Source organism: Sorex fumeus, unplaced genomic scaffold, assembly GCF_029834395.1.
Source record: "Sorex fumeus unplaced genomic scaffold, SorFum_2.1 ptg000169l, whole genome shotgun sequence".
NCBI classification, from domain to species: Eukaryota; Metazoa; Chordata; class Mammalia; order Eulipotyphla; family Soricidae; genus Sorex; species Sorex fumeus.
The window spans coordinates 8,019,112-8,042,782 of NW_026606226.1; the positions used below are offsets into that span (position 1 = coordinate 8,019,112).

At 38.4% G+C, this 23,671-nt stretch overlaps 1 protein-coding gene across 1 annotated transcript in view; it reads left to right on the forward strand.

Annotated features, from left to right (window-relative positions):
- RDX (radixin) overlaps positions 1-23,671 on the forward strand; it is a 74,393-nt gene that overhangs the window by 8,634 nt on the left and 42,088 nt on the right. The window contains exons 2-7 of the mRNA XM_056107491.1: positions 6,182-6,254; positions 8,239-8,322; positions 11,494-11,589; positions 14,027-14,301; positions 20,336-20,419; positions 20,623-20,769. Of these exons, the coding sequence (XP_055963466.1) occupies positions 6,243-6,254; positions 8,239-8,322; positions 11,494-11,589; positions 14,027-14,301; positions 20,336-20,419; positions 20,623-20,769 (698 nt within the window). The 5' untranslated portion in view covers positions 6,182-6,242. The remainder of the gene's footprint in view (positions 1-6,181; positions 6,255-8,238; positions 8,323-11,493; positions 11,590-14,026; positions 14,302-20,335; positions 20,420-20,622; positions 20,770-23,671) is intronic.

Sequence of the window (23,671 nt, forward strand, 5' to 3'; positions counted from 1 at the left end):
TGAAGAGTGAGCCCTCTGCATACTCTGGCTTCGTTTCCTGCCCTTCACCTTGGTTTTTGGCCTTAGATTTTATTTGCCAAATGAAACAAAAATTCTTTTCCTGTTTCAGTTGGAGAATTCACATGGCCGTATACAGGTGAAAGTACATCACTGCTATTCAATTTGATAATCATAATTATCTAAAGTAGAATAAATATACTTATCTATGTACTTGAGATTACACTCTAATTATTGAGCGATCTCAAAAGGACTTATTTCTCGTTACTTTGAAGTTTATTAGGTCCACAAGTAGATGTTATTAGAGATTAATAAAGAGTCACTAACATCACTGCCATTGATTTATACTTTTTATATTTTGATAATTATATTCCAATATGATTTAAAATGTAATTTAATTTGTCTCATTTTGTGCACTTGAAAATTTTTCTGGGAAGGGATTAGTAGACTTCAGAGGGGCCCACGTAGGAAGACAATGATTAAGAAAATTTGTGAAAAAAAAAAAAGAAAATTTGTGGATATCAATGTGTTGGTTTGACTGCTGGATACCTAAGGAATTCAGTTTTTATCTTGTTACATACTACTTCCCAGTCCCTCAAAAAATTGGCGTACTAAATTTTATTTTGTAAATTTTGGTCCACAGTTATGCTCAGACTGCTCCAGTGACTCAAAAGACCAAAAAAAAAAAATTGCTCTTAAACCAATTAAGAAGAGAATATCTTAAGAGTAATAAAATTAGGCAGCCAGGTATAAATTATTGAAGGCTTTCCTGTAGGCCCAGTATGGACCAGACTTAACACCTGTTTTGCCACCTGTCAGGTGGGAAGAGTCTGTTGTTGTGCCACTGGCTTAATAGAGCTCAAGGTGTTAGCACGAGGTTGTTTTTCCATTGCAGAAAGTAGAGGAGGCTGTTTTGGGGGTCACCCTCAGCGTTAAAGGACAAAGAAAATATTTTACATGAATAAATGCAGCAGTGTGTTTGGGTTCCTGTTCATATACGTAGTGCCTTGAGAATGGAAGCTGTGTGTATTGGCAGCACTTCCTGATCGATCACCAGCTCTGTCTGCTGCTGTTAGATCGCACTTCATTGCTTGGGGAAAGGGTCACTATGGAGAAGAGGTAGAGTAAACTCACTTTCACCTGTTTAGGAAAATCAGGGAGGAGGGAGTGATTTGGCTTTTTTCCAAGTAAGTATGTTTTCTGAGGGTAGAGGAAGAGGAGTTGATTTTTATCATGTGTCTTTGATACATTAATGATCCAGGTCAGTGTTTCTCAGCAGGCAGCTATTGGGCCCCCAGGATAATCTGAGGGGGACTCATGTGAAAATCATGTTAATGGAGGGGGCAAGGTGTGAGACTAGGGCCCAACCTATTAGGGCAGGGGGGCTACAGGAAGGAAACAAGGTTGGAAGGAACAGATGGTTGGGAAAAGGTTGAGAAACATTAATTTGGAAATCATATGTTTGAATTTTGTTTTGTTTGGGTTTTGGGGGAGGGGGGTGAGGGTACACCCAGAGCTTACTCTTGACTCTGTGCTCAGGGTTCACTTCCTGTCATTGCTGGGGTTACCTGGGTTTTGGGTTGGCTATGTTCGAGGCAAGTGCCCTACTCACTGATTGCTCAAGCCTTGTATATGCATATTACGATTCTTTAAGTGAAGAAAGTAAGAAGCATTTTCATTTCTTTTTATTTTTTTCAATGGTGCTAGGGGACCTCATAACTAGGACCTCTAGGGCCACACCCCAAGATGGTCAGACGGCTTCGAGGCACCAGATTGAACCCAGGATCAGATGCATGCTGACTGCTGTACTGCTTCCCAGCCCCTATGTTTTCCAGAGACATCAGTGAGAGATGGACATTTAGTGAGAATTTTAAATTGTCCCTTCTGCTACTAGAATGCCAGGTTTGCCTGTCCTGTCCCATTCCACCTTGCCAGGAAGGGAACCCAGAGCTTGATATGTGCAAAGTGACAGCTCTGTCACTGAGCTGTATGCCCAGCCTTACAGATGCCAGTGAAAAGGAGGGGGGAATATTCATAGAAGGACTGTGGTACTATTGAGGTTCAATAGTACTATATATTATTTTCTAAATTGGCTAAGTGTAAATTTTAATTACATTTATATGCAACTTCATTAAAAAATTCAAGGTCGAATCCTTATATGTAGATAAGAACTGTTATCAAACTGTTATCAAAACAGTTCAATGAAATGCTGATATTCTTGTCTTTTAAAATTAGTAAAAAAAAAAAACACGGGAACTTGATTTGCCTTGCATGCGGCCAACATGGCCGACCCTAGTTTGATTCCTCCATGCCTCTCGAAGAGTCCCAAGCTACCGAGAGTATCTCGCCTGCACGGCAAAGTCTGGCAAGCTACCCATGACATATTCGATATGCCAAACACAGTAACAAGTCTCACAATGTTACTGGGCCCGCTCGAGCAAAATCGATGAACAACGGGAGGACGGTGACAGTGATCTATAACCAAATATCCAAATGTCCTTTAAAGATATTTGTTTTTACCCATGGTTAAAATGGGTGACTAAATGGGGCTGGAGTGATAGCACAGCGGGTAGGGCTTTTGCCTTGCATTGCACGCGACTGACCCAGGTTTGATTCCCAGCATGTCCCCTGAGCACCACCAGGAGTGATTCCTGATTGCAGAGCCAGGAGTAATCCCTGTGCATCACCAGGTGTGACCCAAAAAAGCAAAAAAAAAAAAAAAAAAGTGACTAAATAGACTGCCTTTTAAGTTATCCTTCTCTTAATGTTGATTGTCACATTAAAAAAAAATGCCAAATTTATGCTGTCACTTAGTTTCAAATAATTCTGTAATTTAAATTAATGCCAGTTACAACTGAGTGCTACTAAGAATATCTTAATATATAGATTGTTTTCTTTCATTTATTTCCTTGTGGGTCTGTTCCAGCAGCAGAATTTTCCATTCAAGAAAGCTTTGTCGCTTGTTTTTGTTTTTGTTTTTGGACCACACCCAGCAGTGCACAGAGACTGCCTGGCTCAGTGCTTGGCAGTCACTCCTGGTGGTGCTTGGCCCAGGATTCAAACCCTACTCAGCAGCATGCAAGGATCTGCCTTCTGTAATATTTGTAACAGTATCAATAGATTGTGTGTATTTTAAATATACTGGTGAGTGTTAGAAATGCATACTTGATTTTTTAATATCCAGATGATTAAAATTTTTTCCCTGAAAAAATGGGATCACTTTATACTTAAGAGTTTCCTTATACTGGGACATACTTATATTTAGTTTATGGAAGGTAAAAATATAGGAAATGGGGGCCTGAGAAATAGTATAGCGGGTAAGAATCTTGCCTCAGTGCAGCTGACCCGCTTTTTATCCCCAGCATCCCAAATGGTTGGGATCACTCCTCCGGGCACTGCTTGAGTGATTCTTGAGTGCAGAGCCTGGTGTAACCCCTGAGCACTGCTGGGTGTGTCCCCCCCAAAAGATAGGAAATAATGTAGGTAAACTTTAGGGATGTAAAATGAGCCACAGAAAAATCAAAACTGGTGAGAAGAAATATGAGTAAGAAAAAGGACAGCAATTAACAAAATAGGCAAAAGGAAAACAGATAAATCTAATTAAAAGATCATATGAAGCAAAAACTGGTAAGATAAATCAAGCAAAAGAGAAGGCAAAAACTAATGGTATCAGGGATGAAAATAAGGTGATAACTTCAGAAGCAATAGACATGCCAACAAAATCATGAGAATGCTATCATCATTTTCTGAAAATAATGTTATCTAGATTCATAGAAAAGTAGACTAGACTATTAGGTAGGTATTTAAGGGCTGGAGTGATAGCACAGCGGTAGGGCGTTTGCCTTGCGCGCAGCCAGCCCAGCCGAGCTGGGTTCGATTCCTCCGCCCCTCTCAGAGAGCCTGGCAAGCTACTGAGAGTATTCAATATGCCAAACACAGTAACAAGAAGTCTCACAATGGAGACATTACTGGGCCCACTCGAGCAAGTCGATGAACAACGGGAGGACAGTGTTTGTTGGACAGTGTTTGTTAAGGGTCAATGGAAGTATGAGAGAAGTTTTAGATATGAACCAAGCAAAGCAAGTCCACGAAGAGATTTGATGTTAGTAGATTGGTGTGAAAAATAAGTCAATTTATTCCAAGACTTTGAATTATAAGAATCTAAACAAAGACAGTACTAATTGTGATGAAAAGTTAGAGAATTAGAAGCTAAGACTGAAGTTTAAGTTTAGGAGAGTTAAGTAGGAGACATTTGGAAAGTAGGAGAGTTAAATAAGAAGTCAAGTATTTTCAGTTGAAATTTTTAGTTCTGTGTATAAAATAAAAGTGTATTAGGATGGGCCAGAGAGACAGTAAAGTGGTTCAGGCACAGGCTTTACAAACAGTTGACTCTAGTTTAGTCCCCAATGCCAGATAAGGTTTCCTGAGCACTGACAAGAGTAAACCCTGAATATCACTAGGTGTGACCCAAAGTAAGCCCCCTAACTCTCTACCAGAATTAAAAAACCTTGGAAGTTCCCAATATTGTATTGAGGTTACTTAGTATGTGATTGAATACAATTAGGGATATGATGTTACTTTGAGATTTTATTTTAATTTCAGTTTGAACAGTTTTCAGTGTTAGAACTCTAAAAAGCAATAATAATGTAGTTTTAAAATTAATTACATAGTGATTTGATAATAGGGTAACAAAATTTCTGGCAGAAGTATTACCATTATAAACTGATTTTAAACTTAAAGTGTATCTACTATGCTTTTTTCTATAGGTTTTTAATTTTCAATGATAATTTTCTTTTTCTGGACAGCTAATAATTATTTAGAATGTTAGATTTGTCCTGTATTTGTATAGGCAACAACCAACTTTGTTAATGTTTATAAGTAAAGTAAAGGCCCTCCCGTTGATCATCGATTTGCTCGAGCGGGCCCAGTAACGTCTCCATTGGAGACTTTGCTGTTACTGTGTCTGGCATATCGAATACTCTCGGTAGCTTGCCGGGCTCTCTGATAGCTTATAAGAACATTTAATTTTAGATAAGCATGCTGGTTTCCATGAATTAAGATTTACTTTTGTTGTGTTAGAAGAAGATAAAATTTAATGTTGTTCATCAGGGTGATTCTACATTTCCTTGTGGGACACTGGTTTCTTGGTGAGCAGGTAAATTGATAGTGTGGCTCTTTCAGACACCTGAGGTAGAGAAGCTACTCCTATGTATTTTTCTCTGCTTGAAAAGTACTGGTTCTCAGGATCCCCAGGGCGTCCCTCTGGAGGGTCCCCCCCCCCCCAAATTTCCCAAGGATGCAGTGCTGCTCAGGACTTGTGGTGCTGGTTAGTACTCAGGACACCCCAGTGCTTGAGGTTCTCCAGGGTCACACCAGGCTGTGCTCAGAGGATCAAACTGGGGTTGTCTGTCTGCCTGTAAGACTTGGACCATAATCCTTGTACTATCTGTCTCACCCTGGACTTTTTTTTTTTTAAATAGGGACTGCATCAGTTATATTCAGTGGGCCTAGGCAGACTGCTGGTACACCAGCTTGGTCTGGGTGTGCTGGCACAGTGATGCTGGGGTCACACATACCCTGTGCTTTGCAGGAGTCATCGAGTGCCATGGATCACACTCTGGGGGCCTCAGTTATGTTAGGCATTTACTTTACCAATTGAAGCCATATTCTAAACTTGGATTTTTAAACTTTAAAAATGCAATATTTTTATTTAGTTTTTTTTTTTTAATAGTTTAATCAGTTTTCTTTTGTATTTGGCGGTACAGGAAAAAAGGTCAAAGTATTTCTGAAATCATCTCTTTAGAATCTGAACCCATCTTTCCTCTTTTCCACTATACCTCTCTTCACCATCTGGGTATCGGGGTGAACCTGATATAGAGAAAGAAAGGATTAGGACACTTAGCAAGTATGTTTCCTTGTTATGTAGTATCTATAAATAAATTGAAACTTGGTTACCAGTGTGCTTTATTGTTATTTTTGAGGTATGTTCTATTTCAAATTATAGATGTAAATATTTTTAGAGAATAAACTTAGAAAATATTGAAAATGAGACTAAGTAAGATGTTACTTGATTCTGTTACTCAAGACTCATTAGAAATGTTTTAATTTTCTATAAAAATTACAGTTAAGTAAAAACATACTAAGTGTAAATAAATGAACTGTATCTTTGTTTTTTCTTTAACAGAGGTAATAACAGAATTTATAAACGGAGACTTTTTAAAGAAGTCAGCAAAAAGAGAGCAAAAATGCCGAAACCAGTAAGTGTATCTTATGACCTCAGATATTACTAGTAAAATAACAGTAGCACTAAGTTCCTTTAGCAATAAGGGGAAATATGGTAAAATTGTTGAAGAAAAAGGCATGGATATTACTGCTTTTTATTTTTGACTCACATGGCTAGAATGCAGAATTACAGAGACTAGTGAAGAAGAGGTATAGGTGACATTGTCATTAAAATGAAAATTTATGGGTTTAGCTAAAATCATAAAGTACCCCCCAAAAGTAAAAAAATGGGGAGATGAATTAAATCTTCTGATTTATGGATGACCAGTAACATGTAAAAGTGCTCATTATCAGAAAGTACAAATCACCTCACATAATTAAGAATGGATATATCCAAAAAGCTGAAAACAACAGAAATGGAATCCTCATACACTGTTGGTGGGAATATTGAAGTTCACATTTGACCCAGCTGTTCCACTTCTAGGTAATCTGCCCCCCAAACACAAAAAGATTAATTAAAAAAGATATATGGACACCTACAATAATTTCAACTCTTGAGGATACATATATAGAAGCAACCCAAATGTCCAGTGACAGAATTAAGAAGTTGTAGTCTGAGGCTAAAGAGATGAGATAATAATAATAAAGAGGTAGAAGAATGCTTGTCTTGCACGCTGCTAACACAGGTTCAATTCATGGCACCCAATATGGTCCCCCAAACTCATCCAGGAGTGATCCTTGAGCCAGGAGTAAGCCCTGAGCACAGTCAGCTATGGAGTCAAATGTGACCCCGTCCCACTTCCCATCCCTGTTTTGGTGTAGGCACTCCCAGCTTTGTGCTCTGGGGTTACTCTGGCATAATGGTTAACTATAGTGCCTCCAGGTTGCAAAGAATGTACTCAGCTTGTTGGGCTATCTCTCTGGACCAGAAAGTGTCAATTTCATCTTTTTTGGTAGCTGAATAGTATTTCCTTGTGTATATACAGTTGAACAACATGGTTTAAACTACATGGGTACACTTATTCATGGGTTCTGCATTCATTCACCAGTTTAACCAACCATGGATGTCTGTTGAATCCGTGGGTGCCAAACTTGTGGATATGGAGGACTGACATAAGTTAGATTTGGATTTTTTAACTGTCATTTAGCACTCCTAACCCCCAAGTTGTTCAAGGTTCTATTTACTACACCTTCATTCAACTCTCAGTGGCATTTTTGCCTTGTTTACAAATCTTGATTTTTAAAAATAATATTGCAAGGTATGTGACCTTAGTGGTAAAATAGACCCTGGGTTCAATTTCTTGCACTGTATGTTCAAACCCAAGTACCACTAGGTGCAGCTCTAAATAATATACACACAGCGTAAGGTTTCTATATCTTGTCAGATTAATATTTTATGTTCTTTGGATAAGCATAAGTGGAAAACTGGATCATAAAGAATCTCCAATCTGAAATTTTTGAGGAATTTCCATACTGTTTTCTTATACTGACTATGCCATTTTATGTTCCTGGTGATAGTGCTTGAGGGTTCCATTTTTCTTTATATTCTAGCCAACACTTGTTCTTTATCTTTTGGTAATAGATACTCCCACACGGGTGAGGTGATAGCTCATTGTGGTATTGATTTGCATTTCCTTAATAGTGATGATGAACACCCTGTTGTGTACATGTGAGCCAATTATATATCTTTGGAGAAGTGTCTGTTCCTCTACTCATTTTTAATCAGGTTGTTTGATTTTTTTTTTTGTTTGTTTGTTTCAGTAGTTGGTTTTAAAATAGGACTTCATAAGCACTTTGCTTTTCAAATAGATTTAAGGTTTCTTGTGATGAAAATAAATCTTTATCACGCGAATAAAAATGAGGTGCAGTTGTGGATTTGTTCTTTACTGCCTACTGATAATGTAACTTGATTTTATAAATAAAATGGAAGTATTTTCTATGCCTAAGACTTTAGATTTTATCTATATATATATACACACACTCTCTCTTACCGATTTTTCCCTTTTGTTTTTATTGCAGATCAATGTAAGAGTAACTACAATGGATGCTGAACTGGAATTTGCCATTCAGCCTAATACAACTGGCAAACAACTTTTTGATCAGGTATCATACTACCACATAAATATTTAACTTTTGATACCATTCTGCAAATGCTGTTGCATACCTCTTTCTACGTTTTTCCATGCCTTTCCTGGTTTATATAATGGAACAACACAGTGCTGAACTGTTTTTTGAACTGCTTTTTTAGGTATCTTGAGTAGCTGTTGGGATGTTTTTGTTCTTACTCCTACATTTAAAACATAAGACTTTAAGAAGGTAGTTAGTAGCTAGTGTTTATTTAAAATATGCTATGCAAATCATTATAATGAGGATGAAAGAAATTCAGAGATACTCTGTCATAGTCCTTGAGTATAATGTTGAGATTCATTACAGAAGGAATGACATGCACAAAGGCTCAGGGATTTAATTATACACAATATTGAGAGCCCAGCAAACTACCGAGAGTATATCTCCTGCACAGCAAAGCCTGGCAAGCTATCTGTGACGTATTTGATATGCCAAACACAGTAACAACAAGTCTCATAATGGAGACGTTACTGGGCCCGCTTGAGCAAATCGATGAACAACGGGAGAACAGTGACAAGTGACAGTGATTGAGGTACCTAACAGCACAGCCTTACTACCTACAGTAGAGCTCCAGCTGCAGTCAGTTGACTCTGGAAACGTGATTTTTCTTTGCCTAATTTTCCTTGTTTGTACAATAAGAATGAACATTACTCCTTTCCTCATCTTTGCTCATACTTGGTGTTGTAAATGAAAGTCTGGATTAAAGAGTGCTGCTCCCAGTTTTGTCTTTCTTTCAGCAGTTCTTATAGTCCCTATTCTATTACCCGATAACTTCCTCGTGTCTGAATGCAAGAATCTAAAAGCAGGCTTTGCTTTTCCCTGGGAGTACCATATGAGATAGGCTGTCAGATAGGTAGACTCAGGGTCAGTCCAGGAACAGACTTAGAGGCTCGAGTGTCTCAGATGAGTTTATGACTCCCTGAGGACTCCTGCACAAATTTTTACTTGTGACGATGTTAACCTTTTTCAGTTATAAGGCCACCTTCTTTGTAGGAAGCTCTAGTTGGGTGTTGAGAACCTTTGGTTTATGCTCTGCTGATTCTTATTCTGATAGCCACGCCTTTCAACTGTCGCAAAAAAGACTGTGTGATCTGTTAGAATTCAAGAAAAAAATTTAGATGTTTATAGTTTTGTCTTTTCTTTTTAAAATTATGTCTAGATATGTGCTCTGAGGCTGGAGAAGTGGTACAGGGGGTAAAGTGCTTGCCTTGCATATATCCAACCCTGGTTTTAGTGTTCTGGTACAGCATATGGTCTCCCCAGTTTGGAGTGATTCCTGAGGAGTCAATCAATCCTCAGGAGTGATTCCTGAGCATAGTGCCAAGAATAAGTCCGGAGTGCCTCTGGATGTGCTTCCACTCCCACGAAAAGAGCTTTGTAGTGTATTAATGCTGCAAATATACCCACAGTAGGAGATCAGGCTTTTTTGTTTTATTTTTGGGCAACATCCAGTGGTGCTCAGGGATTACACCTGTACTCAGAAATTACTCCTGGTGGGCTTGGGGCATTTTATGGGTGCTGGGGATTGAACCCGGGTCAGCTTTGTGCAAGGCATGTACCCTAACCACTGTTCAATCTTTCCCAAGCATTTAAAGCCCAAGCATTTTAAAAATATATAATAAAAAGTTTTAAAGAATACTTCTAGAGGAAGCAGGGAGAGCCTTTTAAGATAGAGGGAAGGCCTTAGTGAATTTCTACCTTTCCTGGTATTTGTTGTGATAGTTGGAAAATTCATCAAGTTGAATTTCGTCAACTAGGAACTGTGGGGCTCCCTCTTGTCGTAAGTGAATCACACAAAATCTCCCTTTTTCTTGGTAAATCACACATAAAACTTGCAGGATGTCTGAGTTTCTATTTGTTACTTTGAAATCCAAAACCTGTCACAGTTTTGTTTGTTTTTAACAATTCTAGAATTGTTTTATTAAGAATTTTTTAATGTTGATTTCTTTAAATCATTTAAAATGTTAGTAAAGTCTTCTATTTCTTGGCTTATTTCTATCATCTTAGTACATGTTAAAAAATAAAGCATATGCTTTTAGATGTTAGTTCAATCATGGTATGTGTCCTAGTACCCCTTATTCTAATAACCTGGCTAAAAATTCTTTGAGATGACTAGGGAATTAGAAGGAACAAGATGTTGGGCTGGAGTGATAGCACAGCGGTAGGGCGTTTGCCTTGCACGCAGCCAACATGGCCGACCCGAGTTCAATTCCTCCGCCCCTCTCGGAGAGCCCGGCAAGCTCCCAAGAGTATCTCACCCGCACGGCAGAGCCCGGCAAGCTCCCCGTGACGTATTCGATATGCCAAACACAGTAACAACAAAGTCTCCAATGGAGACGTTACTGGGCCCGCTTGAGCAAATCGATGATCAACGGGAGGGCCTTTACCTTTTATTCGTTGGTGGTATAGTGGCTAGCATAGCTGCCTTCCAAGATATTGATGTCCTTGGTAAATTGATGGGTATGTTGACATTAAGAAATAAGTTTTATAAATGCGTCAAGGCCAGTAGCAGTATAGATGAAATATGACAGGAACATCGGGGATTGAGGGCTAATTTTATCTCAGTGATAGGAGAACTTCATTCATAGAAACCATATGAGTTGAACTGTGTTTTGACAAATTATTCAACAGCTAGTTAAAGAATAGAAGGAACATTTGCAGTACAGGGAAGAGCAGAGTTGTATGAGGATCAGCTTTGATGGTATATTCAAAGAATAGCTTTTTGCTCAGCGAGGACAGAGGAGAATATGTGATGGTGAGTGGAATGGGAATGATCTGAGGTTTGCAGGATTACCTGAGGTGTCCCAGAGACTGTTTTTGACAGATTAATACCAATTGCTGTGCCTACTTAATAGTGCAAGTTGTGGGAGTAAATTTTACTAGGCAAGTGGGATCTGACGGCTCCATATCTATGTCTCAGCTTTGTGTCCATATTAGTTTCACATGATGTGAGCTGGGAAGAAAAAGATAGTGAAAAATGGATCAAGTAAGATGGAAATGACATTAAAAATTTTTAAATAGACGTTTGAACTTGACTTTTCAGAATTCTTTAATATCCTGTAATATCTGTATCATTTTATGTCTTTTGAAATATAGTACTCTCTAGTTATAATTCAAACTCTGAACTGAAATTTACTTTGTTTTTAGGTGGTGAAAACTGTTGGTTTGCGTGAGGTCTGGTTCTTTGGACTACAGTATGTGGACAGCAAAGGTTATTCTACATGGCTTAAACTAAATAAAAAGGTAAACTATGTATAATGCATTCACTAACAATAGTTCCTTTGAAATTATGACCATAGGTGTAATTTTAGAGTATAACCATAGGTGTAATTGTCGAAACCCATGGTAGAAATGGCAAAGAGAGTATTTTCCCCATTAGTTGTCTTCTCTCCTGGTGACATCTTTCACTGGCTTCTGAGGTGATAAAACTGATGAACTTACATATTCTGTACACATTCTTTGGCATCTTTTGCAATTTGCTCTTAACATATATACAGTGTGTGTATGTGTGTGTGTGTGTGTGCGCGCTTGCGCGCTAGCGCACATACTTGCAAAATGAATGCGTTGCTCTCTTGCCATCTTGTCAGGTGCGTTTGGTGATTAGGCTGTTTTCCCACCCTCTGATGACCAGTGGCGATGAACAAAAGATGAAGAAAATAGGGGCCAGGCTGGCTGGCAATCAGTTGCCATTTATTCTTCCTCTGGCTCCTTTTAGTCTCAGACCTTGCCCATATTCCTTCTCCAGCCCACTCTCACAATCCAGTTATGGAGAGCAGTCACCAAGAGTTGGGGGTAGCAGTTATTCATACCTGAAGTAGCAAAATCAACATATGAAAGCCCTTCCAGGGGAAGCTCTTCTAAGACAAAGATCTCATCCTTCTAGGAGATCTGCACAAGGGCAGGATTTCATCTAAGGACATACTTGTCCTTTCCTTAGTCTATAAACATTCATCTTAAATTTACTTCTTAATAATCTTTCTAGTCATTTTGTGTGGACACAGTAAGGGATATATTAAGCTTATAGAGTGGCTCTCCTGGGGCCATCTCGCTATAGATCCCAGACTACGGTCAGTTGTCAGGCCAATTAGCCCTTCCTAACCCTAGCAGGGAACTTGTTCAGTCACTTCTGTTTGGTTCATGACAGAGTTCGTCTGTGACCATGCTCTTTATTATAAGTTTTATGACACTTGGCCTATCCCATTTCTAAGCCAGGGTAGCTTACAGCTTGCCCTGGGTCCATCCAGTCCCTTTGTCAGGATCCTGCTTTTGGGGTGCTAGGAACTAAGGGCAACGGAGGCTAAGTCCAGTAAATATGACAGATGCCTAGGAGTAAATGTTAATGCAGAGGCAGTTAACTCCAAGTTACAAAAGCATAGCATTAACTGTCTACCTGTGTCTATACAAAAGTGACTGTTTGGGGCTGGAGCCAAAGTACAGCGGGTAGGGCCTTTGCCTTGCATGCAGCCAACCCAGGTTTGATTCCCGGCATCTCATATGGTCCCCAGAGCACTGCCAGGAGTAATTCTTGAGTGCAAAGCCAGGACTAACCCCTGTGACCCAAAAAGGAAAAAAGGACATTGCTCTAAAGTAAACTATGCAAAGGACATAAGGGAAAGAGAAAAGCAGTATTTCACTTAAAAATATAAAATCCAGAGTTCTTAGAAGGATCTTGCAAGTCACAGGGTCTGATTTGGGGATATAAGTGATTAACAAATAGGGGAAGCAGCACACAGAGGAGTTTTATTTTTAGGTGGTGAAAACAAAGATAAACAGAGAAATGGGAGTGCCTCAGGAGCACTGTGATCAGTGTAACCCAGTAAACCTAAGCTCCCTGTGGTAAGGGAGAAAGGACAAACCAATATTATCCTATTTGATGGAAACATAGCCAGCATATTCCAACAACCTGCAAAAATAAAAGGCTGTTCAGAAATACCAAAGAAAAATTATTATAACTATGAATTTGTGTCAGAAAATCCCATTAACTGACTGATATCAAGTCTCCTTTTGATGTTATATCAGTAAGTCACTAGTAGTGTGCTAAACCTCTTATGAGGCATCATCCAATTTGTCATATTAGAAAAAAGAGATGTTTGTCTTTCCTACTTGAAAATATAGCACATAAGAAACATTATTGGGTACAACTTAGTATTTTTTTTACTTTGATTTAAACATCTGCAGAAAGGTTTCCTAAAAGGAGTTTCAGGGACCGAGGATGAAGCGCCTTGATGTCAGAGGGCATCTTTATGTTTATGAGACCATTGATTTTACCTAGTAGGGGGAAGACACACACAAGATCAATTTGGTTGTTGGTCATTAAATAGGTCTGTGAGTTATAGGTTCACATTTGTTCACACTTTTTCTCACTTGTTTTTTATGTGTCTAGAACCTGAAAGGTTTAAAATCATTTGTGTCACATTCTTAATTTCTTCAAAAAAGAATGGGGGCCAGAAAGATAGCTCAAGTGTCCACATCACCTGCTTTGCGTGCTGGAGCCCCGGGTTTGATCCCTGGACACCACATGTATCCTCCAAGCAGAGAATTGCCAGGAGTTGATCCTCAAGCACTGCTGGCACAAAAATCAAGAAAATGAAAAATAATTTTAGAAGGAATTGGGTACAATTAGATTCATATTCTGAACTTAAAAAAATTTTTTTCACTATATTTGAAATTATTGTTCCAGGTAACACAGCAAGATGTTAAAAAAGAGAATCCTTTGCAGTTCAAATTCAGAGCTAAATTTTTTCCTGAAGATGTTTCTGAAGAATTAATTCAAGAAATAACTCAGAGACTTTTCTTCTTACAAGTTAAAGAAGCGATCTTAAATGATGATATATATTGCCCACCAGAAACAGCAGTTCTTTTGGCTTCCTATGCTGTTCAAGCCAAGTATGGAGATTATAACAAAGAGATTCATAAACCGGGATATCTGGCTAATGATAGACTGCTTCCCCAGCGGTAAGTGAAATGCACTTTTGTAATCCCTGAAAAATTTGGAATACAACTTTTCAGGTTTGTAAATATTTTGTTGTTTAGGTTTGAAGTTGGATGTAAGAGTGCAGTTTTAGAAATCATGATATACCAGTCTCATAGGCGTATATATTCTGCAGTTACCTGAACTTTCTGCCACTTCTTTTTATTCCCACAAGTCGAGCAATAAAGGAAGGCAATGATAATTTGAGTTTGGGTTTGAATGTACTAATTACTGCACGATAAAAATGTTTATGTAGACAGATGTGTTTCAGAAATAAGTGTTGGACTATGTTTCCTTCGTAGTATTAACTTTCTGACTTTTAAAAAGGCTCTTTAAAGTTGGCTGTCAAAATCACCATCTATTCCTCTGTCCATGTCTGTCTGTATCATACTGCTACCTCCTTAGCAACTGTTTTGTTTATTTTTGAGTTTCGAGCCATATCTGACAGTGCTCACTCCTGGCTCTGTGCTTAGGAGTTACTTCTGGCATTGCTCAGGGGAACTTGTGGGGTACCGGGATCTTAGGGGACCAAATGTTGGGGATCAACTCCAGGTGGGTCACATGCAAGGCAAGTGTTTTGCTTGCTATATACTATCTCTCGGGTCCGTAGAACTGGGACTTTGAGGAGTGAACTGAGGGTTTGGGGCCATACCTGGAGTATTGAGAGCTTACTTTAGGCTCTGTGTTTAGGGATCATTCCTGGTAGGGCTGGGGGATAAATTGTGGCACCGGAGATTAAACTCAGATCAGCCCGAGGGTGTTAGTCACCTTACTATCTCTCTGGCTCTAGAAAATTTAAAAGTAATACTTATGTTTAATTTCCTAGATTTCACAAACACTGCTACCAGCTAACACTGTAGCATACTTAACCAATCCTAGGAAGATGGCTCAAAGTTGGAGCATAAGCTTTACTTGAAGAGGTCTAGGTTTGATCCTCTGCTCTGCACTGTGTCAGGAGTAAGCCCTAAGCACCATTGGGTGTGGCTCCCCCCAAAGTAAAAATATCAAATTTTGTAAATCAGAGGCCAGAGCAGTAGTACAATGGGTCAGGTTAGATCCTTTGCATCCCATATGGTTCCCTGAGCATGACCAGGATTGATTCCTGAGTGTAGAGCCAGGAGTAATCCATGATTGTTGCTGGATGTGGCCCCAAAACAAAGATAAATGTCCATCACCAGCGTAACCCAGCTAAGTGATTGTCTTGAAACTAGGGTTCTGGGGTGAGGGTAAAATTTAAAGAAAACAAAACTTTTGCTCTAGATTATAGGAGCACACATTTCTCTGAAAGAAGTATTTTACATGGAGAACTTTCTTTTAGGACATGAAAAGTTGCTATTGTCCTTAGTCTAGAATCCTGAATTTTAAAATTTCTATTGTAATTCAGAACTGAGAAACTAGAGTTTCAGTTCTGTACAACTTATTCATGCTCTTAGACAGAGTCTTGTTTTTGTAAATTCTAGATATGAAAATAAACTTACCTCATGTCCACTACTGTTTCATTAGGTCGACAGTGTTTCTTTTCAGCTACTTGTTTATAGGTGCTAAATAAAGTGCATTTTGGTGGGTGAGAAAGTACAGGAGTTAAGGCATTTGACTTGCATTTGGCCATCCCCAGTTCAAATCCCTGGTACCAATTGTGGATTCCAGAGGACCGCCGTGTGTCCACCTCCCAAAATAAAAAGTATTTTAATATTTGATAATTAGTTGTTATGCTTTGCTCCTGGAGAGATAGGACATCAGGTAGGGTGCTTGCCTTTCATATGACTGACCTGGGTTGGGTTGGATCACCAGCAGCAGGATGATCCTCCGCACCAACTCCCATCCCTTCCAGGAGTGATCCCTCAAGCCAAGAGTACGCCCTGAACACAGCTGGGGTGGCCTAAAAAAACGAAAAGAATTAGTCTGTTTTTAATTGAGGTAAAATTTAGTTTATTTGTAGTAAAAAATGCACAGAGTCATTTTGATCACTACATATTGTAAATATCATATTTAGTCAAAAGTACCCTTCAAATTGTTCTTTCACTATTTGCTATTACGGCAGGAGCAGATGAAGCAATTGAATTACATTTAATAATCATGATTTTGGGATTGGAGCGATAGCACGGGGGATAGGGCATTTGCCTTGCACGCGGCTGACACTGGTTTGATTCCCAGTATCCCATATGGTTTCTTGAACACCGCCAGGAGCAATTCCTGAGTACATGAGCCAGGAGTAAGCCCTGTGCAACGGTCGGGTGTGACCCAAAAAGCAAAATAAAACAAAACAAAAAAATCATGTGATTTTAAAAATCCTATAAGCATTGGAATTACACTTACTCATAATTTATTTCATGTCCTATTTCAATACATAATGTGTTGTGACCCATTCTTAGGAAAAGAAAGATAGGCTTGATGTTTAACTTCGAAGAACCAGTTACTCTGATGGGTAGTCTCTGAAGGACTAATTCATATTCACTAAACTTACAGTAGAAAGTCAATGCTGATCTTTTAGTTCAGAATGGAAAAAAATTACTTTTGCAGTGACTGGATTATTTTGTGCATGTATGAATATAGCATACTTGACTCATTAAGTACCCAGGGAAAGAGTAATGAGGTTTGGTGGTGAGCTGAAGTGACTGTGTACTCCCAGATCATAAATGTTAGCACCATTGTAAACATACTACCTAACTATAATAAAATTATTTTTTTTAAAAAAGATCAGAAAATAACCTATTTTCAAAAGACTTGATATTCATAAGTTTTTATGTGCTTTCTTTTCTCTTTTTTTCTTTTTTATTGAATAGCTGTGAGATAATTTTAAAAGTTGTTCCAGTCATACAGTGTGCAAACACCCTTCCCATCACAAGTGTACATTTTCCACCACCAATGTCCCAAAGTTTCCTTCCCGCTACCCCATCCTCCCAGCCTGCCTCTATGGCAGACACTTTACTTTTCTCTCTCAATACATATCGGAGGAGGAAGATCCTGGTTGTGGACCCATTGAGTTTGAAATATTCTGCAGTGTGATGAAGAGAAAATACTAGTGTCTTCATTTGTCTGTGTGGGTCTGGGTCTTGTGAGCTGTCTGAGAGAGAATAATTAGCAAGTAGTAGCTCATGGGAATGAAAGAGAGGAGCCTGAAAATATTAGAAAATTGTAGAATGTTACAATATAGAATGTGACAAAGGCTTAGACTTTACTGGAACTTAATTTTTAAATATTAAGAAAGAAACTCATAAGGCATATTGAGAGGGGAAAAAAAGGACCAATTAAGTAAATACCAGAAGAGTGATATATCACAGAGGCCAATGTAGAAAGAGAGACTAAGAATCATCAAAGTATAAGAATGACAGCAGAGAGTATAAGAAAGAGGGTTGTGGATGAGATCTAAAGCGATAGTTGGGTTTAACGATAGGAAGTTGGTAGCAACCTTTGTAAGAGCCGTTTCAGTAACCTGTTGGGATTAAATTTATTTTCTGATTGACTAAGGCAGTGAATATGGAAGATGGTAGATATGGACACTTATTTTTTGGGGGAAGGGCACACCTGGCAGTGTTCAGAGCTTACTACTGCCTCTGTGCTTAGGGATTACAACTGGGAAGTGCTCAGGGAATGGACCATAGGCAGTGCCCAGGTTCAAACTCAGGTTGGCCCTACGCAAGGCAAATGCCATGTTCCTATGCTAGCCCTCTGGCCCTGTGGACACTTCTTGAAAGAAGTTTGTCTGGTAGCAGAAGATAAAAACTAGCAGTCAGGGAACTGTGAAAATCTATGTGTTCTTGAAAAGATGGGAAAGAATTTAAATTTTTGCCTATTTCCTAGTACCACTTTTGTGTTGGAATTGAACATATGGTAGAGAGTATGTTAAACAAAATCCAAGTGAGTTTTGAAATGTGGTATACAAAAAGGAAGAACATAAGTCAGAGTGGCATAAGTCAGAGTTAAACTCTCACACTCATGTTTAAACTTGTGATGCCAGCAAATGCTGCATTGATTATGCCCTCAAAGCCGAATACCAGACTTTTGGTGAGCACAGAGGTCAGACACTAAGAATACAAAATAAGAAAAACAGGGAAACTTAATTATTAAGGGGAGGACAAAACATCTCTCTCGAAAGAGCTTTAGAGGGGATGGGATGCATAGAATATGTGTGTGTTATAACAAAATGGTCTTTTTGAGATTTTCATAAATCTACTCCGGTCTGTAGCTGGTTTGAGGGAAAATTTCATCCCAAGATTCCTTTATTGCCAAGAAATCCCTGTGTTATGTAAAACTTCTGCAGATTAAAGCAGTATTTTAAAAGTTTTTATTATTAAAAGATCTTAAGTAGAATTTGAGGGCTCACTATAATGAAAGATGGATAATTATTATCATAGGACCCAAAATGAAGAGAAATACATAAGCTATAGTATACTGTCAGGTAAATTTTTATGCATGTTGAATTTGCTGCACTGTCCTTCTATTGTTCATCAATTTGCTCGAGCGGGCCTAGTAATGTCTCCATCATGAGGCTTGTTACTGTGTTTGGCATATTGAATACATCACGAGTAGCTTGCCAGGCTTTGCTGTGTGGGCGAGATACTCTAGGTAGCTTGCTGGATTCTCTGAGAGGGGCAGAGGAACCCGGCTTGGCCGGGCCGGCTGTGCACAAGGCAAACGCCCTACTGCTGTGCTATGGTGTTAAAATATTTATGGTATTAAACACTTGTTTTGCTTTCATCTGCATAAACAGCAGTAGAATTTAAAAGAAAAAAATGAAAGTGTGAAGTGGTGAAAAAATCTAACTTCTCAGTCATATGCATAATATTGTATTGTTTTTGTGTGTGTGTTGGGGAAATCATTCATGGCAATGCTTGGAGCCTAGGGCATTCCTGGTGGTGCTCAGGGGCTGCCAGGGATCCACACACATGCAAAGCATGTTCTCTACTACATAAATCACATTCTTGACCCCTCACTTGTGCTTTGGGAAGTATTTCTAATAACAAACAGCAAAGCTAATTTTAGTACCAAAAATAAAGGAAATGGAGCTGGGAGTAGCCCCTGGATACTTTGGGTGTGGCTTCTGAAAAAAGAGAACATGTGTTAGAATAGAAGAATTACTAAGACCCAAGAGTTCTGACTTTGTTTTAATTACTAACTAGCTGTTTTTCTTTTGTTTCCTGTCCAGTATTCATCTGATTTCCACAAACGATTATCTGTATACTAACTTTAAAAATAATTTTTATTAAAATAATGTTAATTTGTGAACATTATGTAAGTTTCTTATTTACAGTACTGTAATTTGCCGTTTCTAGTATCACGATCATCACCAAACATCTTAGTTTCTGTCCACCTTTGTATGACCTTTTCTCTTCTCACCCTCCCCAAGCCTCTTTCCCTCTGACAACTGTCTTGTTTTCTGTTTCTGAGTTTGTTCTTATTCTGTTTTGTTTGGTTTGTTTTTATATTTCACACATGGGTTACATCATACTGTTGTCTTTTGCTCGAGCGGGCCCAGTAACGTCTCCATTGGAGACTTTGTTGTTACTGTGTCTGGCATATCGAATACTCTCGGTAGCTTGCGGGGCTCTCCGGGAGGGGCGGAGGAATCGAACTCGGGTCGGCCATGTTGGCCGCGTGTAAGGCAAACACCCTACCCGCTGTGCTATCGCTCCAACCCAGTCTTTTAAAAATGTCTAACTCAAAATAACAAGTTCCTTTGAAACTCTTATTTTGAGATAATTGTAGATTCACACCCAAAAAAATCATAAAAAATTTAGTATGATCCTAGATAACCTCACAGCTTTTCCTAGTTTTATATTTTAGTAAGGCTTTAAAACATGTATTATTGATCTATCAACTGTACTCAGATTTTTTTTTCAGTTTTGCATAAAGTCATTTGTACCTGTCTATATTTTATTAGTTTTTTGAACTTTTATTATTGTATCGATTTGTATGGTAGTCACCACAGTCTGCTGCTAAATGCATATTGATTTTAAAGGCATATTGATTTTGAATCATAGGAGACATTTCTATAGCTTTTATTTATTTTCTTTACAGTGTTTTGGAACAGCACAAATTGACAAAAGAGCAGTGGGAAGAAAGAATACAAAACTGGCATGAAGAGCATAGAGGAATGCTAAGGTTTGGGGTGGCTATTTTAGTGTTTTCCCTCAAATTAAAATACTTTTTCTGTGTATCACTATTGTTTTGTGAGATTACTTCCCAAAAGATTATTTGACTATATGAACAAAAGCTAAAACACTAAATTTTAATCAGTTTACTTTTGTAATTTGATATTAAAAACTTTTGCTTTAAAAATATTACAGTTAGCTTTATTTCAACAGGGAAGATTCCATGATGGAATACCTGAAGATTGCACAAGACTTAGAAATGTATGGAGTCAACTATTTTGAAATAAAAAATAAAAAGGGAACTGAATTATGGCTGGGCGTTGATGCTTTGGGTCTGAATATTTATGAGCATGATGACAAGTAAGTAAATTAGTTATATAGTGAATAAGTCATTTTTCAGTAAACTCTTGGACTTTAATCTTACATTCTATCTATACAGTTCTTTTCTGATTTGACTGCTTTTTTTTGAAAATTCAAAATTCAAAGATTAATTCCACTTAGGTTTTTAGGTATAATTTTTCTATTTTTGAAACATCTTACAATTTCTTTTTTCTTTTTTCTTTCTTTTTTTTTTTTTTTTAATAATTTTATTTATTGAATCACCCTGAGAGCAGTTACAAAGCTTTCGGATTTAAGTCTTGGTCATACAATGAAACACCCGTCCCTTCACCAGTGCCCATTTTCCACCACCAAAAGCCCCAGTATGCCTCCCATCTCACACCCTCCCCCTACCTGTGGGGCAGATGATTTCCACATTACTCTCTCTCTACTTTGATTACATCCAATATTTTGACACCAGACCTACTATTATTATTTGGGATTTTACCCCAACACTCAGATCTGCTGAAAAGGCAATAGTAGACAATTTGTTTTCTATTGTTGGTCATAAATAACATATAATGTCACGTGGCCGCAGTAGTGGTGGCATGATTTTGGAATTCCGAAATTTTAACAATTAAATCTGTAGGGATTTCTGCCAAACTTGCTGGGTTTCGGGATTTGTTTCTGAGTCTCTGGGATCATGGCATTAAGCAGCTTGATCAGGAGTCAGAGAGGCCGTTCGTGGGCGACGAACATCTTACAGTTTCAAAGTTGTAATTCTCAGTGTATTTATCAAACGATATAATTTTATGTATTATTTCTGATATTTCTGATATTTTATGAGTTTCATCTAATAATAATTGAATTTGTTTTCTTAATAGGTGAAGAATACTTAAAGGTTATGCCTGGCTTATAGGATGAAAGTTAAATTATCATAAATTAGGAAGCAGGGTCAAAAAGACAAAGAATTAATAGATGCACGATTTATTATATTCTGTCACATAGTTTTAACAGTTTTGAGCACATTTTTGCATATTTATAAATGAGAATGTCCTTGTTTTGTTCATAGTGGACTAAGTGATTTTAAATGACACTTAGAGCACTTTTCAGGAATAATGACTGCAGTTGCTTTATACTTCTTAAAATTTCACATAAGCCTCCAGGTGTGAAACTAGTATCTTATCCTAGGCATTTGTATTTTTTCTGGGTCTCTCCTTTATCTTTATATCTCAATAAAATACATATTTTAGTATATGTAACAACTTCAGAAGAGAGCATTTTGTTAATTTAATCCTTGTGTTTTTTTAATTTATATTTTAAAACAAGTTAAAATACTATATTATTTAGAAAAGAAAATTATGGCTGGAGCGATAGCACAGCGGGTAGGGCGTTTGCCTTACAAGCGGCCAACATGGCCGACCCAAGTTCGATTCCTCCGCCCCTCTTGGAGAGCCCAGCAAGCTACCGAGAGTATTCGATATGCCAGACACAGTAACAACAAAGTCTCCAATGGAGACGTTACTGGGCCCGCTCGAGCAAATCGACGATCAACGGGAGGGCCTGAGAAATAAAAAAATGTTTTGAAGATGGGGCACAGAAGTTAGGGTGTTTGTTTGCCTTGCATGTGACTGACTTGGATTCGATCCCCAGAATCCATATGGTCCCCTCGAGAACTGCCAGGAGTAATTTCTGAGTTCAGAGCTAGAAGTAACCCCTGAACACTTCTGGTGTCCCTCCCTCCTGAAAAAATACACCCCAAAAATGTCCTGACTAATAGGAACACTTTTTAAACTTTTGTAGCATACACAGAATTGCTTAGGGGTCACTTTTGGCAGTGCCAGGGGACCATGTGGTGCTAAGGCTTGAACCCATGCTTCCTGCCTGCAAAGTATATACCCAGCCCTCTTTCCAGTCCCTGAAGACTAGTTTTTATGATCCAAATCTTTTATTTTACTGGTCCCAAAGAGATACCCTGAGTTCAACCCTCAGCAGCACTTGGTATGTAACTGAACCCACTTGGCCAACCTGCGTGGCCCTTAGTAGGTCTGGACATGAGTCCTGTAGCTTCAGACCCAGAAGCTTTACAAAGCGTATGTATGGCCCTTACAAAAGTTTTATGAATTAGTCTCTAGTAGAGTACCAATTTATATTTTGGGATAGAAATACAGATGGGTATTGAGGATTGTCAACAAGAGCAGTTTGGTATTATTTGTAACAGCTCAATCTCTTTTTTATAATTACAACATATTTATATGTTATATTTGCAAAAGCTTCTTTCCTTAACCAAAATTTAAGAGCTTAAGTTAGGTTCTTTTTATCTTTGTGATCCTAGTCAAGTGATTTACTGCAAACTGAGTATAATTGCTAGGCTACCTTACAGGATTACTTTGAGGATTGTGTGAAGAAATTGCTTCAGCATTTTCCAAATATGTAAATAAAGTGCAGTACTACCTTAGAAATACTCTAACAGCCTTTTTCTTTTTTTTAAATTTACTTTTAATTTTATTTTTTAAATTTTTTTCTTTAATGAATCACCGTGAGATACAGTTACAGGTTTATAAACTTTCGTGATTACATTTCAGTTATACAATGATCAAGTATTCATCCCTTCACTCCTTCGCCAGTGCCCTTTCTCCACTACCATTGTTCCCAGTATCCCTCCCGCCTCTGTGGCAGGGACATTCCCCTTTACTCTCTCCTGTTGGCTGTTATAGTTCTCAATACGGGTCCTAAGTGGCCATCATGTACACATCTCCCATCCTGAGCAAGCCCTCCAAGCATCATTTACTTGGTGGTCTCTTCTCTATCTCAGTTGCCTTCCCCCCTCCCCCCCCCCCCCCCCCCCCAGCATTTGAGGCAATCTAACAGCCTTTTTCAAAGCAGTAAGTAACTTTGCCTTTAACGGCAATGGAAAAATTTAGCTTTAAAATGACCATGAGAG